The 19,386-nt window shown below is 39.9% G+C and overlaps 2 protein-coding genes across 3 annotated transcripts; both read right to left on the minus strand.

The window, feature by feature from the left end:
* Positions 1 to 1,307: 1,307 nt before the first annotated feature.
* On the minus strand, positions 1,308 to 4,501 carry faimb (Fas apoptotic inhibitory molecule b). Its single transcript, XM_004066489.4, has 4 exons — positions 4,276 to 4,501; positions 3,506 to 3,734; positions 3,273 to 3,322; positions 1,308 to 1,947 (listed from the first exon to the last, which is right to left on the minus strand). The coding sequence occupies exons 1-4, from the start codon at positions 4,390 to 4,392 to the stop codon at positions 1,798 to 1,800; spliced, it is 546 nt and encodes a 181-aa protein (XP_004066537.1). The 5' UTR covers positions 4,393 to 4,501; the 3' UTR covers positions 1,308 to 1,797.
* Positions 4,502 to 6,463: 1,962 nt separating this feature from the next.
* LOC101156149 (ras-related protein O-RAL) lies at positions 6,464 to 14,335 on the minus strand. Of its 2 annotated transcripts, none has more exons than XM_004066455.4 (5): positions 14,195 to 14,335; positions 12,578 to 12,774; positions 12,288 to 12,496; positions 9,976 to 10,150; positions 6,464 to 7,238 (listed from the first exon to the last, which is right to left on the minus strand). In XM_004066455.4, the coding sequence occupies exons 2-5, from the start codon at positions 12,689 to 12,691 to the stop codon at positions 7,131 to 7,133; spliced, it is 606 nt and encodes a 201-aa protein (XP_004066503.1). In that variant the 5' UTR covers positions 12,692 to 12,774; positions 14,195 to 14,335; the 3' UTR covers positions 6,464 to 7,130. The 2 variants fall into 2 exon arrangements, with proteins under 2 accessions (XP_004066503.1, XP_011481217.1); XM_011482915.4 differs by having other exon boundaries at positions 12,578 to 12,777; positions 14,195 to 14,332.
* Between the last annotated feature and the right edge of the window lie 5,051 nt (positions 14,336 to 19,386).

Raw genomic sequence — 19,386 nt, forward strand, 5'->3', positions numbered from 1 at the left:
GCAGGGAAAGCATACATGGAGCGCCACAATCAAGTGGCTGGAATAATATACAGGAACATGTGTGCAGAATATGAACTGGAAACCCCAAGATCAAAATGGGAAACACCTCCGAAGGTGGTAGAGAATGAGAGGGCAAAGATCATGTCGGACTTCCAGATCCAGACTGATAGGATGGTAATGGCGAACCAAACAGACATTGTAGTGGTGGATAAAGAACAGAGGAAAGCCGTTGTGGTGGATGTGGCAGTGCCAAGCGATGGGAACATCAGGAAGAAGGAACATGAGAAACTGGAGAAATACCAGGGACTCAGAGAAGAACTGGAGAAAGCATGGAAAGTGAAGGTGACAGTGGTGCCTGTGGTAATTGGAGCACTCGGGGCAGTAACCCCCAAGCTGGAGGAGTGGCTACAACAGATACCTGGAAAGACCTCAGACCTCTCAGTCCAAAAAAGCCCAGTGCTAAGAACAGCTAAGATACTGCACAGGACCCTCAAGCTCCCAGGCCTCTGGTAGAGGACCCGAGCTTGGAGGAGAAACCACCCGCGGAGGGTGAGAGGGGCGTTTTTTTTTTCCATATATATATATATATATACACATATATATATATATATATATATATATATATATATATATATATATACACGTTTTTAATAAATTAATTTATAAGTTGTATGATTTGACTGAGGTAGTTAAGGAAGAAATGAAAAGAACAGTTTTAAACTCAAAGTAAAAGTTTGACTGCTAGTTCTTACATGTTCTGTTTTTCTTAGTATAATTTAAAAAAAAAAATTGAATTCAGGTGATCAGACTATTTTTTGTAGATTTAAATTCCAATGATCAAAATATCAATTGAAATTGTTTAAGTTAGTATAAAAGTAAAATTGATTTTTTTAAACTCATTTTATGAGACATGTTGCAAAATTCCAGATACCATTATTTATGTATATATTTGTGTCAAAAACTTTCTAGATTATTAGATCAATTATATTTGCCAGAGTTTTAAATACATAAACACAATTCAAATGCGCCCCCCCCAAAAAAAGCAAACATTTTACAATTTTTAAACAACATTATGTTGCACAGGGATGAGGACAAAGCTGAAGGTCAGCAGAAGGAACCTTAACTGAGGTAACAAAAAGTGTAAGATGTGTTACTACTACAAGCATTCCAAATCTGGGAACATAGATCATAACAAGAAATGAAACCCAACTAAAGGAACAAGCAGTCACACAGTATGCCTAAATTATCCTACACAAGATTTCTGATTACATCTGACTTCATTCTTTTGTCTTTAGAATAAAACAGACTTTCATTCATTTATTGACCTTTATTTTTCTTAATATTTCCATACTTTAAGGTGAAGATAAGATGATTTATAGCCAGCTTTATAAATACCACTAGGACCCTTTTTTAACTTTACATTTTACATTATAATTAAATCAACCAATTAAAAACTAGTTGTGTTGGGTGATCTTTTATTTTGAAATTTTAAAGCATCACATTCCGGTTTGTGACCGCTCAACTCCCGCGTGCTTAACGCTGCCTCATTCAAACTCATAGTTGTTGCGGTGAGTCTGCGCAGATTCAAACACGATGGTTTCACGGATCTTTCTCCTTTTGTCCTGTGTTTAAAAATAAAACCACAAACTGAAGACACTTTCAAAGTTGCTCGTGAGCATGAGTGTTTTCACCTGAGTATATTAGTCTAAAATTGATGTAATCAAATTCAAAATAAATACATAGGAATAAATAAAAAGTCCTTTCTTGGGCATGCAAACATATTTTTGTAATCCAGATTCACAGCGTGGACACAGGAATTTTCTCTCCATCCAGCAGCAGGGAGTGCACAATGCCACTCTTCTTCTTCCCACTGCTCACAGCCTGGATGCAGCAGTCGTGATCCCCCACCGTGAAGTGGGTTTCTGTGCCATCATCTACAAACTCTCCCTGTGGACAGGAAAGGTCACCTTCATCAGACAAGATCACTGTATTTGTTCAATCTTCATCACAAAAAGGTACACAGACCGCAAAAACTGAGGTTTATAAAGTCTAAGTTTTTTTGTTTTAGACAATCTCACACCCTAAACTTTGACCGTAAACTAATGGTACGCTCCTAAAATGATCATCACAGATGATTATAGCATCCTTCCATTTGTGGAATAATTGGTGAGCAGCATACATTTTTATTTTATATTATTTTTAGATGAACTCAGTGCTAGCTTGGAAATTTGCATTCTGCTTGTGTCATCAGATAGCAGGGGTGTGCCTCAGGGATAAATTGTAGGTCTCCAATGTCTTTGTTACCAAAGTCACAGATAAAAGCCAGAAAAGGACATTTTTGTGCTGATGACTGCTACAAAATCTCTAAAATTGTTTGGAGTAAATATATGGCACATACGGAAACCCGTTCAGACAAAAAGAAAATCCTTCCATCAACCAACCATTCAATACAGTTGAAAACGATTTGGGTTGCCGTATTTTCTGCATTTATAGGGGGACCGAATTATAAGGTGCACCATCAATAAATGGTTTGTTTTTTTAAACTACGGCTATGTCCGAATTCCTTCCCTATTCACCTCACAGTGCACTATGTAGTGCTTTCGCCACTTTATAGTGCTGTCCGAATCTAGAAATTTCCCACAAGTCTCTGCGACAAACCAGTGTGCATCAATGCTCACTAGATTGGCAAATATAGACCACAATGCATTGCATTTGAACAATTTTTGCACACAAAACAAAGGGAATTTAAAAGTATTTTAAAAATAAACCATGAAGGGTTTGATCTTTACGATGAAGTTTTAGGTCCACCAAAAAAAAACAACCTAAAATTACGAGATTTTATTTCGTAAAATCTCGTAATTTTACTTTTTTTTTTTGGTGGCCCTAAAACTCCGTCATAGATCTTAAGAACACAGTGGATTCAAAAATTAAGGCTTTTAAGTGCCGCTTTTAAGTGCGAAAAATTGTAACTGCTCTAATTTACCCCTGTTAAACAGTGTGAGAATCGATTTGGAATAAAGGTAAAATGTAAACTGTGTTATATACGGTAATCAAACGTATTATGCTTTACAAAATAAAAGCCACAATGCCAAATACATACTGTATTTCCAATTTTTAGGTAACCTCTTAATTCCTTAAATTACTCAGTTGTGAAATACCAAGACTTCCATATATGTACGGTACACGCAACAACATGCTTTAGTTTTGAGCCTTAAACAAACTAAAAGGATTTTTATTTGACAATTTTTCCTGTATTCAGAGTGGTGTCTCACCCTTGTTTCCATTTTCTGTCCGTTGCACCAAACGTCTACAGTGTCCTTTTCTGTGAGAACAATAAAACATTTTACAAATTTGAATGCATCTAACATTTGCAATGTGTTGTTTTATCCACTGAAACCTCTCTGTTCCATTTAAAAAAACAATTTTACCTGTGTAACTCCTCAAGATTTCAGAGAATAACTGCAGCTGTAGACTCACATAACTGGTAATGTAAAATGAGGCTCACCAAGGACCACCCTGTAGTCCGTCCCGTCCACCTGGAACACCCAAGTCTTTGTGGTCTTGGCTCTGTCGTCTACGAACTTCTGCAAACTCTTCCCATCAATGTCCAGCGAGTATTCATAAGCAAAGCCGCTGACAGCTTCTATGTTAATGGTGGCTTTGATGTTGGTACTGCCGATGGTAAAGGTTTCCTTTCCAACCAGTTTGAACATCCAGTCTTTTTTTACAACTTCCTGTTAAAAGACCACATTCAGACGATGAAAGCCTTTATAATTGCAATCAAACAATCAAAAGTTATGAAGTATCTTATTTAGTGGCTTACAATTAAGCAAATATGTGAAGAAAAAAAAATAATGACTAAAAAAAAGTGAAAAAACTTCAAACTTTTACCGTTTTAAAGAACCAAAGAGATAAAAAAAATCAAGTTAGCATCTTAGCTTTTACTTTGAAAATGCTTGGCTAAATATATATTTTTTAAAATTATATTAATTTAAACTGTAATTTCAAACTCAGTGCAGGCTATGATAATTTGAGTTCTGTTTGTATCAGCAGGTAGCATAGGTGTGCCTCAGGGCTCAGATGTAGGACCCACATATCTTTTTCAGCAAAATCACAGATAAAAGCCAGAAAATTACATTTTTTTGGTTACAATATATCTCTAAATTTGTTTGGTGCAAATATCTGACACTTCATTAAAAGGTTAAAGTTCTATTCACCTTTTTTATTTAATTCTACAGCTACATATTCAAATGTGTCTACCATACTCGCTCTTACCTTCCCGTTCACATAAATAATTCGTTTCCCTGTGGTGGTTCCATGCGCAAATTCAATCCTGTACACTCCATCGCTTAGGGCTATATCCCACACAGCTACCACGTCTCCCCCCAGCATGTCTGTTTATGCAGGGTATCGGTTTGGGGGGGTCACAAGTGAAGCTTATGCCCGCCCTGGTCCCAGCTGGTTCTGCCGAAGTGGTTGCCGCTTCAGCAAGAGGAGCATTACTGTAAGAGGCTTACATGAAAACGCTAGTAATGATCAGGATCGGGTTGAGGGTCATCCTTTAGGAGGCAGAGCCTGTCTCAAGCTTTCAACATATGACAGAGGGACTTTTAATTTGAAAGTACTCACATTTATTAAAGGTAAACTTCAAAATCCAAGTAAACATATGTAAGATTTTTGAATGAAAAGTAGAAAATTTTAACAGTGTCATGCCACATATAAATTAATTGATAAAAAGGAATCATTTTTATTTCTAACTGACTCAAATGATCATGAAAGTGAAACAAAATCACGCCATTTATGCCCCATCAAAATTTTGCATTGTTTTCTTTTATTAAAAGGCTACATTTCTTAAGTTAGGTAACATTTGTTAATCACATCTGAATTTACTATTTATTATCCCTACTTGGAAATTTTATTTTAAGTGAGAGGAAGCTCTCATCCTAAATTGACACACCAAGCGACTTCTTCCCATGAAAAGTCTATGGAAACACACATTTCGGGGCTTCTGCTTTCAAAACTCTTGCGGTCACGTGTCGTTGTGCACACTTTTAAGACAGTTTCCGGGTTCTACGTACAAAAGGGACTCGGATTTGGTAGTGACGTATGGATGGCGTCGCTTTTAATTCATGGAAGTTCCAACTGTTTGAAAATTGATCATGGAGGGGAAAATAATAGCAGATTGTGCTCGGCTGGACTTCTACAACACCAAGTCTTTCATATATTGGAATAAAGCAGAGAATGAAAAAGCCTGGAGCCACATTTTGACCTTTTGCACTAAGAATCTTCCAACTGTAGGTGGCAGATATGCGCTAGTCAACAGTGGAAACAGAAGTTCCTCCCTGCTTGTCCAGTGTGAAGAACATGGGCTACATGTTTGTCTATGAATGCACCAAACCCGCATTAATATTTAATGATCTGCAAAGCGTACCTAATAGTACGTCACTGGGATTTGTGCATATTAAATGACAGACTAAAAATGCTTTTGTTCAGTTTTTGTTCTGGTTCACCTTGAATTTTCTTGTTTTTGTGTTGTATTTTATTGTAACTCAAGCGGTGACCTTCTTGTGACGGGGTTGGAAGATTGACACTGATTTATCAGTTTGATCTCTGCTGATTGGCAAACTTGTTTGTCTTGACAGACAGGAGGAAGTCTGTTTGAAAGTTTCATTGATCTCACAAATGTCTATCATAAAAAACAATTAGAGTTCATCTGATTCTTGCTTTTGGCTTAAAAAAACTGTTCTCATTTTAAAGGTTTCTGTTCGCAACTTGATTCTTGGATAAAAAAAAAATCTTTGTGCCACATTCTAAGGTTTTTCTTAACCCTTGTGCTATCCAAGAACTTTACCATTGGGAGTGGGGTCATCTAGACCCACTAGACAGTGCTCTGAACCTTTCTTCTTCAATGATTTTTTATCTTCACTGGTGTCCATGGATTACATGAAATCTTTCCACCTTTGTCATGGTAGGGAGAACACGTCAAAGTAAGGGTGGGGTCATCTAAGATGGCACAAGGGTTAATGGCACATATAAGCAAATGATTCTTGTTGAATTGTAGTGCCACCTGCTGGTCATATGATAATCTGCTCAATGTCAGGATTTCTTCTCTTTTAAAAACTGTCTTTTAAACTTTTGCTTTTCTTTTGAAAACTTCACTTAAAAATTTAAAAGAAAAACAATGAAATACAATTATAATATCAAACCTTTTCACTTATAAATTCAGGGATTTTGGGATCAAATGAAAAGTTTGCCAACATAAAACAAAAAAGTACATTTTAATACTTACAAAAGTATTTTAATAAATATTACTAAAGGTTTTAATCACTAAAAATATACGTATTTTTTTCCTGATGTCAGAAAATATATATAGTATAAATATATTGACATTGTTTTGTATATGTACTGATGCTGAAATAAACACATTTCAAAGTGAAATAATTTACACAGGGATAATACATAGTTTGATTTGTACAGATTATTTAATCCAAACAATTGACAAAAAATTGCACATGGAAAATCACAAACTGCTTGGTTTCGTCAGAACATATTTTTACATTTTTGGCAAATTATTATCATTTTAGGATTTCCTGCAGAAAAGCATGTAAAACAGGAGGTCCTTTCAAAGTAAAAGCATTCTTTTTGGACAGTTTTTATTCCCCTAAGAGGGATACAAAAAAAAAAAGACAATGACAAAAAACAAAAAGAAGAGCCTTTTGTTGCCTGTGAGTGATTTCAAGCAGCATCAGGTATGAGTGTGTTTATTATAAAGAAGGCTCCCAAGAAGCCCAAACATCATAAATAGGAGAAAGCTGTGCAGAGAAACAGGATTTAAAGAACAAAATTCCCTTTGAATGTTGATACTAAATGATGTTTAGAGGGAGAAGCTTGTGTGAAGCAAGTGTTTGATACTAGCAGTGAGGCCTTTAGGAATGTGACGACACGCCTAATGTGAAGAAATCGCTCGTTCAGTTTGTAGATTCCTACAAATTTAGGAAGCAGCCCTTCTTCCCCGAAACTTCCTGTCTTTGATTCTGAAAAGAGGAAGCAGAGACGGAGGCGTCGCGTGCCTTTGAGGTTGGTGAGGAGAGTCGGGTCAGTCTGTCGCTTTTGCTGCACCTCTGGCGCCACTAAAGGATGCGACAGTGCTTCTTCTTCTTCCGACCGCTCGGCCCGTTTTTGTCTTTGGTCTCCGATTTTTTCTTCTTGCGGACTTCCCTCATGAGGTCAAAGAAGACCTGCGAGGAGAGGTCAGGAGATGGTCAGAGATGAGATACCCAAATAAGACACACTCTCCCTTGTGCTATCTTAGATGACCCCCCTTTCCATTGACGTGTTCTCCCTACCATGACAAAGGTGGAAAGATTTCATGTAATCCATGGACACCAGTGAAGATCACAAATCATTGAAGAAAAAAGGTTCAGCGCACTGTTTAGTGGGTCTAGATGACCCAACTCCCAATGTTAAAGTGCCTAGGATAGCACAAAGGTTACAAACGTTTACGAGATAAATGTGAATCAGCTGATTCTGGCGTACTGTTTGACTTTTGCTTACTGCCTAAATGGCTGAAGAGTTACTGTAGTTGAAAGAATGTCAACTATGTCAACAAATAATGTCGACGTCCTTTGAATTACTGTAACTCGGATTGTTTTTACCAGGGGTTCAATGGATCTCGGCTGATCTGTGATCCATAGGGATCATTAGCCACATTTTGGTCCACTGTTGCCATCATTTAGGACAGTTGTGCGTTCACACGCGTCCAAAAGGGTTTTGGGAGGAGCTACTGTCAAACTTTTGTCTCAATCTAATTAGGAAAGATGCGGAAGATGCTGAGAGAGTCAGTTTGTTTATTTCAAAGAGTCCTACAAAGGCGTGGCTAAACGCGTCTCCATGTCTGGGTTCATGAGATCATTTAGAGACTCTCAGTACGTGAATGACGGCTGCTATGAGGAACATTTCTGTCCATCTGTGACCCAGAATGAAGACTTCCTGTCCAAGACGCTGCTGCGACTCTACCCAGTGAGAGGGGGTTTTCTGGCAGCAAAGGACGTATTAATATAATATTAGTTATTTTCAGGATGTAATGCACCTGAATGCACTTTTTTTTTATTGGCATCTTGAGTATTTTTTTATGCAGTGGGGTAAAAAAGTATTTAGTCAGCCACCAATTGTGCAAGTTCTCCCACTTAGAAAGATGAGAGAGGTCTGTCATTTTCATCATAGGTAAACCTCAACTACGAGAGACAAAATGAGGAAAAAAATCCAGAAAATCAAAGTTTCTGATTTTTAAATAATTTATTTGTAAATTATGGTGGAAAATAAGCATTGTGTTACCTACAAACAAGCAAGATTTCTGTCTCTCACAGACCCTTAACTTCTTCTGTAAGAGGATCCTCTGTCCTCCACGTGTTACCTGTATTAACAGCACCTGTTTGAACTGGTTATCTATATAAAAGACACCTGTCCATAGCCTCAAACAGTCACACTCCAAACTCCACTATGGCCAAGACCAAAGAGCTGTCTAAGGACACCAGAAACTAAACTGTTGACCTACACCAGGCTGGGAAGACTGAATCTGCATTAGATAAGCAGCTTTGTGTGAAGGAATCAACTGTGGGAGCAATTCTTAGGAAATGGAAGACAAACAAGACCACTGATCATCTAAAGGAAAGATCTCCGTTCAGCAGCAAGGGCTTTGAAGATGAAACGTGGCTGGGTCTTTCAACTTGACAACCATCCAAAACACACTGCCCGGGTAATGAAGGAGTGGCTTTGTAAGAAGCATTTCAAGGTCCTAGAGTGGCCTAGCCAGTCTTCAGATCTTAATCCCATAGAAAATCTTTGGAGGTAGTTAAAAATCTATGTTGCCCAGCGACAGCCCCAAAACACCAGTGCTCTAGAGGAGATCTGCATGGAGGAATGGACCGAAATAACAGCATCAGTTTGTGAAAACCTTGTGAAGACTTAAAGAAAAAGTTTGACTGCTGTTATTTCTATCAAAAGATAATATACCAAAGTATTGAGTTGAACTATTGTCATTGACCAAATGCTTATTTTCCACCATAATTTACAATTAAATTATTTAAAAATCAGTTAATGGGATTTTCTGGATGTTTTCCCTCATGTCTCTCATAGTTAAGGTATACCTATGATGAAGATTACAGACCTCTCATCTTTTTCAGTGGAGGACTTTCCACAATTGGTGGCCGACTACCAGTAAAGACTGTTTTGCCTCACTGTATATATAGGGATATCTTAGGTTCAGAGATTTCATTAGTGTTTTGTTTTTTACACTTTTTCTGTTTGGATGGGATATTTGTTTTAATACGTTTTAATGAATATTTTGAAGCTTTTCAAAGAATCATTTGTAAACTTTTAACTTGTTACTTTGTCCTTTTTTTCCATTTTACTGATCCGTAAAATGACCCGAACTGTGACTCTAAAGGCCTGACACGATCTGAACCGTGAGTTTTGTGATCCGTTCCGCTTCTAGTTTTTAAGCGATTTCCGTGATTCTAAGACTCTGCTGCGGAGGAAAGCAGCTTTGCTCTGATGTGCAACACTTCACAGCAGTGAAGTGCGTAGAGAATCATGGTAAACTAACCTATTCTGATGCGTTGCATCAATATGCAACACTAACGTACGTACTAACGAAAAGTTTCACATATTGATGCAAAGTGTTTGAATCAACTGTTGCGTTCAAATCCGCTGGAATTACAGAAATTGCGTGAAAACGGTTGAAGAGGTAAGGTTTGGTGTAAAGGGTTAAGTGCTGCATTTTGGCAAAAAGCTGCTTTTATCCGTGTCAGATTTCATTGGAATTGTGGAAATTGCGTAAAAGCGGTTACAGTCGTTTGAGGAGCGTGTTTTATTTGGTGTCAAAATGTCGTTACTCAGCATAAACTGTTCCAGACTGCCACCTGCAGGCCAATATTTCATTACAACATTAAGCAGCCAGCGGCCTCAGTGGCTCACCTTGTCCACGTTGGCTCTCGTCTTGGCCGACGTCTCGACGTACTGGACTCCCCACTCGCCTGCTTTGCTCGCGGCATCCTCTGCGGTGATCTGCCGCCGGTCCTCCAGGTCCGACTTATTCCCCACAAGCAAAAGAGGGATGGCCTCCTCCTCCTTCACCCGCAGGATCTGCTCCCTGATGGACACACAGAGGGCCCCACCCGTCAGTGCTCGACTCCCAAGATGCAGCAGGGCTCGCGTGGTTGTGGGGGAAAGAGATAAAAGATTTAAATGAAGCGGCACCGCCAGCTTTCTGCAAGTGGACTGTAAGAACTGATAATCTGTAGAAGGTATTCATTTAACAGCTTTAGGTAGGTGTTGCTTTACAGCACAGGTGTGGGCGGAGCCCAAACAGCATTGTAACATCCTGGTGCTGAACTTTGACCTAAAATGATTATGATCTCCTGTTTCTGCAAGTTTTTTCGGGAGGGGAAATATGCTCCTCCCACTATCGTTTGTGTAAAAAACAAAACAAATAAACCAGGAAATACAAAAGAATAGTTTGTCTCCGGGTTAAAGAAAACCTGTATGGCAAAGGCCGGTCCGCACGCCCAACATGTCAGGAAAGAAGCAGAGTTCAGGGAATCTGACCTCATTCTACTCCTTTTTAACTTCTTAAATCCACATGCGTGGACATCCCATTTTGGGTTCAATTACCACAGTAGTTCATTCTGCTTAACTGGAGTCCTGTGAGAAAAAAGCATTAGCTCAAATATTAACTCAGGTCTTAAGAGGTTAAAGGGCTTAAGCTTCCTTAATGCTGAATGTGTCACTTCTGTTACAAAAGAAACGAGACAAATCATGTGCTTATGACAGAAAAATTGCCAACAAATAAACTGTAGATGCATAAATAAATATGGGCGGGCCACGAGCCCCCTGCTCCGCTCCATTCTATAGCGTCCACTTGCAGACAAACAGATCGGTACGTCTTTGTTTTCGTTGTCTGAGCTGGAATTTGGCTCAAAACTGGATAGCCCCAATTTTGTAGCACCGGTAATGTTAGGTTGGGAATGTGGGGGGCTGTAAGCTAGTGGGAGAAAGTGTAAACAGATGGATCATGGGAAGTGGACGTTTTTTTTTTTTCTACTTTATTGTAACAAAGGTTAAAAACCGTAGCGTTAACGTGTTGCTACACAATTTTCTACAGCCTTTTTCAGGCTGGGAGTTAAACTAGGTTGAACTTTGACCAATCGGAGACTCATATTCGGTAGTGACGTATGGATGGCGCTGGTATTGGGTAGCGACTAGGGATGGGTACCGTGCCCTGGTATTGAACCCGCCCGGGGCCACATTCTTCAAGACCGCAGTATCGTTAAGATCTGACCTGAACGGTTCTGCTATCGGTACTGGAGAAGTTACTTTTTCTTTTTTTGTGTCCCACAAGCGTTATCTGCCATATTTAACTCACCAAGTCAATTTTCCGTTAATGAATGATTACATTAATTTCGGTATTCTTGTTGAAGCGGAGAGCTCTGTCTGTCTATTTGTGTGCAAGGGGGGCGGGGCTGTTGTTCAACTGTTGTTCAGTAATTAAACACGCTGGGGCGGCGTGTTCTACACAAAACAAACAGGTAGAGAGGCGGGGCTTAGATTCACCGCAATGATGCCAGACCTGCGACAAACTATCAGCTGCTTCCTAATACTTAATAATAATTAATGACTAATGATAGTTGTCATCCGTAAAATGAATATAATTTTATATTTATGTTTACTGGATTTAAACAAAAATTAATAAATAGAAAGGAGTCTGCATCAAAGTGAATTTGTTTCCATCATCTCACTGAATCCTAACTCTGGTGTTTGACAGACAGAAAAGTCTATTCCAGGTTGTGGAAAATGGACAAAAGATTAAAGGAAACATCACGCTCATAAAGAATAAAAATAATTAGATTAAATAACTAAAATAAATATCCTGTCTGGAACATTCTCGTGTATAAAGTAAAATCTTTTGTTAAAAAAACAGTGTTGTTGCATAATGAGGAAATAAAACACTTTATGTTCTTAATTTGTTATTTATTTAATTATTTATTTTTCATCCTCAAAAAGTATCGATAAGAGTACCGTTAAAATACCGGATCGATAAGCAGTATCGATAAGAGTAGTAGTACCGTTAAAACCTTAACGATACCCATCCCTAGTAGCGACAGTCCAGTGTGAGCACCATAAGCTAAACGCGCCTTTACCTGGTTCTTGAACGCGCATCACATGCGCCATGTGACCGTAGTCCAACACAACAGAAAACCGATGACTGAAGCTGGACTCAGAAAACACACCTGAACTCCGACGTGGCCGTGAAGGACTCCAGCTCCGTGATGGAGAAGACCAGTAGGAAGCCTTCACCACTGCGGAAGTAGTTGTCTCTGATGGCAGCGTAGTCCTCCTGTCCCGCCGTGTCCAGGATATCGATCTGCACGTCCTCCCCATCAAGCACCACCTTCTTCCTGTAGCTGTCCGCCTTGGTTGGCTCGTAGTCCTCCACGAACTACACACACAGAGCAGCAGGCATGACCGGAGTGTGGGCAGATGGGGCTTATGGGACAGAAAATAGTCACCAGGGGCTCACCTCATCGTACATGAACTGCAACGTTAGCGCTGACTTTCCTACGCCACCGCTGCCCACCATGATCACTTTGTGGAGGGCCAGAGAGGTCTGGTTCTTGTTCTTACCAGTAGCCATGGCTCTGATGTGTGGGGGTGGGGTAGGGGGTGGGGTTTCTACAGCTCACAACTTTAATCCTGAAACCAGAGATCCGCAAGGAGCTGCTGGGGCCGAGACCGGATCAAGAAAGACCAGGAGAGAACAAAAGTAAGTTTTGGCTACAATCTACTGAAACAAAGTTAACAAAAAGGCAGCCATACATACCAAAACACAAACAAAGGAAAAGTTTTCGTCTGATCTATTTTAAAAGCATTCCCTGTTGTCGTTTAATTATAATTGTGCCGTTTTTAGCCAAAATCCAAAGATCTTGTGTCGTTTTCTAGGACATAGTTTCTGCAGAGCGGCAGTAGTCCATTAGAAATTCACCTTTGAGTTGTGGGTGGCACTGCTGGGAAGCCTGCTCTCACTACCCATCATCCATGTGTTTACATGCTCTGCTGCTAGCTTACAGCCCCTCACAACCCCACCCTGCCGGTCACCGGTGTACCAAAAACATCCATTCGTCTGCATGTAGATGCATCAGAATGGAGCGGAGCGGGGAGCGGGGAGCTTGTGACCCGCCCAGCAGTATTTTCCACGTCACAAATACGATCTTTTTCAAACAGTATTTTCCTTCTGCTTCCGATCGATCACGATTGGAGTAAGGAAATGTTCAGAAATGCAATGTTATGACAGAGTCCTTCACAGACAAAACTCCAAATAAATAAATAACAGTTATGAAAGAGTTTGAAAGTTTTTAAGAGTGGTAACACTGACACACACAAAAAGGCAAAAATTGAGCTGTTTTCTTATTTAACCTCCTTGATTTGTGCAATTTGTCCACTTACAACTATTGTACATATGTTTAGAATCAACGGGGGACTTGTAAAGACATCAATCTCCTCTGCTCTGGGTTTTCATGGTCTGAACGCCACAGTAAAGGCTGACGAAGGCAGGGCAGGCACCAACAAGTTATGCAGATAAAAGATAATTTGTTCCTGCTGTTTGGAGGCTTACTCAACTCCTGTTTTTGGATGGCAATCTCTTACACGCCTCACACTGATATGAACACATACATGGATGTGTGTGCTATGGAAAAACACTTGAGGCTTTTAGCTGTAAGACGTGAAAGACTAGAGCACACAGGACACATCCGGGATGGTTAAATAAAAACATGTACATGATCTGCAGGTTAGTGGCAACACCCAGCAGCAGCTTCCTCATTAAATCAACCAGCTGACAACTGGAAACATATTTCTACAAACCAAACAGCCACTTCTGCTCTTCCCAATCCCCGCCTTCAAACTCACAGATGCTTCTGATTGGCTGACTGGAAGGCGAGCGCTTCCCCGCCACGCTTCCTATTGGCTAGTCGGATTGTCAGTTACTAAGATGGCAGCTAGCTACTTTTTTGAGCGCTGATAGATAGCGTTTCCCTTTATGAGCGGGTATTTTGGGGAAGTTGGGTAAACATGCGCCTGACTAAGAGCGGTGGCAGAGCAAGGGAGGTTAAAATAGCCCGAGTAAAGTGCGCTCACTCACCTGGAGCCGTGATATCCTCCGGGTCACACAAAACCCGACACAGCAAACTTTTACAAGTTGGCCAAAAGGACTGCGAGCCCCACCTTTCCCCGGATCTGCAAAGATCGTCTATAAGTACTAAGAGGAGTTACTCTGAAGCTGTGACGTGACTGTCGACGGCACTCAGTGGCTCTTCGACAATTACAGAGACATAATGGTATTTTTGACCAAGTAAGAGCTAATTTTTTTCTAAGTGGAAGTGAAATAAACTAATTCATTTCCAGTTTAAGAAAAAGGAAAGACCTAAAGGGCGTTTTAAAGTTTTAAAGCTACAAACTCGGGAATTTGACATCGAGTGAGATGTCTTGAATTTGTTTCAGCTTCCGTTGAGGCGTTGAAACGCAATACGATGATGTCACGGAATTCCATACATTTCTTTTTTTATTGTCCTTCATTTAAAAACGATTTACAATCTTTTTTGACATTTCCGTTTTGACAAAAAGCTGTTAAAAATCACAAATTAATTGTTTTAAAAGCAAATCAATAGGAGGTTTTGCTCATACCAAAACCTGAAAGAATATGAACCTGATATGATGTTAAATGTGGTCCGTGTTCAAAATTCCAAGTATCCCAGTTTCTATATTTATGCTAAATTTCATGTTGATTGTGTTTTTTTTAACTAAATAATTCACATCTTGCCTTTGAGAATAAATGACGTACACTTACACAGCGCTTTTCTACCTTTCTTGAAGAACCACAGCACTTTATTCACAGTGCCTTCACACACATACATTTACACACTAATAACTGTTGCCTTACACTGGCGCCAATGTCTTGCCTGAGGTCACTTTGACACATAAGCAGGTACCCTGCGATTTTCCAATCAGAGGTTGATCGCTCTTATTTTATGCAGCCCATTTCCTTCATTTAGTTGGTTCATTTTTTTCATATTGAATTATACATTGAAATACAGATTAGTCTGGGTATCCATGACAACAGAAGGTATGCTAACAGGTGTGAGCAGCTGACGGCATGCTCCAAAGAGAAACTAGTAAATTAGTAAAGAAAAAGCCAGAAGTGAGACTCTTTCTGGGCCTGAACATTTCCTATACGGAAAGCATGAATTAAGCAGGAATTTTCCAGTTTTGAAATGCAAAGACTGGAAAACTTCATACATTTGTTCAAATATACATTCTTCCGGGGAGGGGTTTGATTTGTGGAAGGCGCTAATGAGGGCTAGTGGATCCTCCTTTCTTCTAGTTTTCTTGCTGATGTTGACAGTTGTCCTGATATGTTCCTGTTTTTCCATGTGTTTTATGTTATGTAAGGGATAATGGCTTTTGAAGTGTGCATTATCAGAAATGAATGCACGCTGTGGAAGCCCGAACCGTCTGACATGAAGTGCGTTAATTTCTAAAAATGCACACTTCGACGGCCATTGACCCGGTTATACCATGGTCACTTAAAAAAGAAATACATATTCCATCAGTGTTTAGTACTTTATTCTTGTTATTTCTTCGGTTTAGATCGCCTTTTTCACAAAAAGTGGACTATTTCATGCATGGTGCAGCACGTTCCCACGGTAACATGACAACCACTGAGCCGGCACCAACCTCAACTCAGAAGTCAGAGTCCTGTCTCCCCGTCTTGTCATCGGCAGAAACCAGTACTAAACACACTACATCTCCCAGCAACCCCAGCGCACAGTTTCTGGCTTTACACACACCTGACTTTACTTTGCAATCCCTCATAGTACACTTATGCACTGTACTGAGCTTCACTCAGTGCAATGTATTGTTTGTGCCACTCCGTCTGCCTTACTGAGCGTTATTTCTGGAGCTGATCTTCTGATTTTCTGATCCTGTTTTGTCTCCGACTCCGTTTGCCTGCCACCTGGATTCTGACTACCCCTATCTCTTCTCTGAAGCTCCCATGCTCATTATTGACCCCTGCCTGCCTAACCCCGATTTAGCTTTGTGGACTATTAGCTGGGCTACTAACCCTGCTGCATTTGGATCCAGCCATCTGCTTGTTCTTGTGACAACCGCAAAGGAAAGCGATGTACTGATCGTCAGCATTGGTTAAATAAAGCATCGATTCAGAGAGAAAGTTCACCTCTTACTGCTTGTTTTTGTCCAGATAATGAAGCTAAAGTTTATTTTAAAGAAGCCAACGCAGTGATATAGAACATTTGGGCTATGTGAACTTTCCTCTTCACCCTATATACATCGGACTTCACACACAACACTGACAGCTGCCACCTCCAGAAGTTCTCTGATGATACAGCCATTGTCGGGCGGATATCTCAGGGAAGCGATCTGGAGTACCTGGAGGTCATCACCAACTTTGTGGACTGGTGTGCTCTGAACCACCTGCACATCAACGGCAGCAAGACGAAGGAGGTGGTGATCGACTTCAGCAGGAAACCACATCTGACTGCACCGGTGAACATCCAGGGCTTGGACATCGAGGTCGTGGAGGACTATAAATACCTGGGTGTTCACCTAAACAATAAACTGGACTGGACACACAACACAAATGCCCTGTACAAGAAGGGCCAAAGTCATCTCCACCTGCTCAGACGACTGAGGTCCTTTGGGGTGTGCAGGACACTGCTACGAACTTTTTATGACTCTGTGGTGGCTTCAGCCATCCTTTATGCAGTGGTCTGCTGGAGCAGCAGAAGCTCGGAGAGAGACAGGAAGAGACTGAACAAGCTGGTAAGACGGGCCGGCTCTGTCCTGGACTGCTCCCTGGACTCCATCGAGGAGGTGGGTGAGAAGAGGATGTTAGCCAAGCTGACATCAATCATGGACAACCCTTCTCACCCACTGTATCAGTCTGTTTCAGACCTCAGCAGCTCCTTCAGTGGCAGACTGCTGCACCCACGATGCAAAAAGGAACGCTACCGCAGGTCCTTCATCCCAGCTGCCATCAGGCTGTTCAACACCAGCCTAAGTAAATAGTTTCATAGTTTTTGTTTTTTATTCACTGTACAAAACTGTATATACAGATGACCTCTATATACCTGCACATCTCTTTCCCTGTTTATTTATCAGAACACTCTTACTTTTGTATGTATTCTTTCAAATGTGTGTCTGTCTAACTTGTCATTACTGTCTGTACATACTTGTGCCAAACTCCATGCTACTGTGACAAGGAAATTTCCCATTCGTGGGATTAATAAACAAATCTAATCTAACTTCTTTTTTAGAGCGTGCATTATCACTGTGGATTATCACTTTTTATACCATGGTCTGGGTAAATACTCAATTCTGATTGGCCGCTGCTTGTGCTCTACAGTTTTTCTCCAATGGTTTGGCTCATTTCTTGAAACAGAAATTACATTCTCAAAACAACATGGACAAACCTCCAAACTACTTGGCAATTGTTCACAACAGAATGGAATTTCTCATTAATTTCATCAAATTGCAAATGTCTTAGTATATGTCTCAATGTCTCAGTACATCTTTGCAAAATAATTAAGTACAGGTAGTCTTCATTTAGCACAATTTCCAAGTGAATAGATCTTGTTGATCCAAACTGTTGATTCTCAGTCTAATGGTTGTTCGCTCCAAAATGAGTCAGCATCATTTCATTGTGTAAGTCATCACATGCACAATATGACTCTTCTGTATGACTGATTTGATGTTTTCTTTTTTTACGCCATTGTAGAGAATAATGGCATTGGAAGGAAATGAGACTCCTCAAATCCTCGTGTTTGTGGATGAAGCTGTGGATGAAGCTGGCCTTAATATTATTGCCCACTGGGCCACGGTGGATGTCCCAGGCCAGCGAGGGGGCAATATAACTATGTGTGCTGGCATATCTGAGAATGGTGTGGCCAACCACATCCCCAGTCTTGGCCCATACAATACACAGAAGCTCCTCATCTTCTTGGACCGCCTTCATTTTGATTTGATCCCTGAAAATGAGAGAGATCTCTTAGGGCCTCACCCACCACTATATGTTATTGTACGGGACAATGTGAATTTCCACCGTGGCCCGCTCACAGGGCCTGGTTCACTACTCATCCAACGATGGTCATAGTGTTCCTTCCACCTTACTCTCCTTTCCTCAATCCTATTGAGGAGTTTTTCTCCGCTTGGAGGTGGAGAGTGTATGAGCATAAGGCTCAAGATCAGAAGTCCCTGCTCCATGCAATGGATGCTGTGTGTGAGGATATTACTTGAGATCAGTGTAGGGGATGGTTACAACATGCACGCCGTTTCTACTCTCGTTGCATCACAAGGGAGAATATACGCTGTGATGTGGACGAGAATCTGTGGCCATACAGACAGCAGCGTGTGGACGGCCAGCAGGGTGAGGACGATGGCCAGGAGAAGGAGGGTGAGGACAGCGACCAGTGAAGAACTAGTTGTGAAACTCAAGCATCCTTTACAGCACTGTAGGCTGCATATCATTTTCATTGTTTTTTGTTTGTGTGTAATTATAAAGTACATTATAGATAGATAGATAGATAGATAGATAGATAGATAGATAGATAGATAGATAGATAGATAGATAGATAGATAGATAGATAGATAGATAGATAGATAGATAGATAGATAGATAGATAGATAGATAGATAGATAGATAGATAGATAGATAGATAGATAGATAGATAGATAGATAGATAGATAGATAGATAGATAGATAGATAGATAGATAGATAGATAGATAGATAGATAGATGACTTTATTAATCCCACAATGGGGAAATTTAATTTATCTGTGACAGCAACACGGCATTCAGAAATAATCTATATAATATAACATCAATAAAGGACATCACATTGACAAATGACAAATGACATTTATATTAAATAATTAAAAATATTACTAAAATTATTATGAAAAAATTATTATCAAAAATTAGATTCTTATTAAATAAAGAAATAAATATTAAATATTAAATAAATACAGCTGCAAAAGTGTAAAAAACATGCGGTCTGCAAAACATGTAAACTGTAAAAAAACATTACAAATTTTTTCAAAATACAGAAATAACTAATGAAGTTCACACCAAAAACAAAAACAAACAACTGTTCAGGAATAAAAATATATGCTGTATACATTTTCTTTTTACTCTGATGTATGAAAGTTACTTTATGTGTGTGAATGATAACGGTTACGATTTCCTTGGCAGTATGAGTGTAATGTGTGCTGGTAAACCTAAGAGGCTACTCTTAACCTAAAATCCTTTTTCTTTTT

The sequence above is a fragment of the Oryzias latipes genome, chromosome 2, assembly GCF_053564925.1.
Source record: "Oryzias latipes strain Hd-rR chromosome 2, Olatipes_Hd-rR_3.1".
NCBI lineage: Eukaryota > Metazoa > Chordata > Actinopteri > Beloniformes > Adrianichthyidae > Oryzias > Oryzias latipes.

Excerpts from the sequence above, each read along its gene's own strand:
- faimb (XM_004066489.4), bottom strand. The coding sequence starts at position 4,392 with ATGCTGGGGGGAGACGTGGTAGCTGTGTGGGATATAGCCCTAAGCGAT. Across the intron at positions 3,323-3,505 it reads GGACTACAGGGTGGTCCTTG|AAAAGGACACTGTAGACGTT; the intron begins GTGAGCCTCATT and ends TTGTTCTCACAG. Across the intron at positions 1,948-3,272 it reads GACAGAAAATGGAAACAAGG|GGAGAGTTTGTAGATGATGG; the intron begins GTGAGACACCAC and ends TCCTGTCCACAG.
- LOC101156149 (XM_004066455.4), bottom strand. The coding sequence starts at position 12,691 with ATGGCTACTGGTAAGAACAAGAACCAGACCTCTCTGGCCCTCCACAAA. Across the intron at positions 12,497-12,577 it reads TGCAGTTCATGTACGATGAG|TTCGTGGAGGACTACGAGCC; the intron begins GTGAGCCCCTGG and ends CTGTGTGTGTAG. Across the intron at positions 10,151-12,287 it reads ACGGCCACGTCGGAGTTCAG|GGAGCAGATCCTGCGGGTGA; the intron begins GTGTGTTTTCTG and ends TGTGTCCATCAG.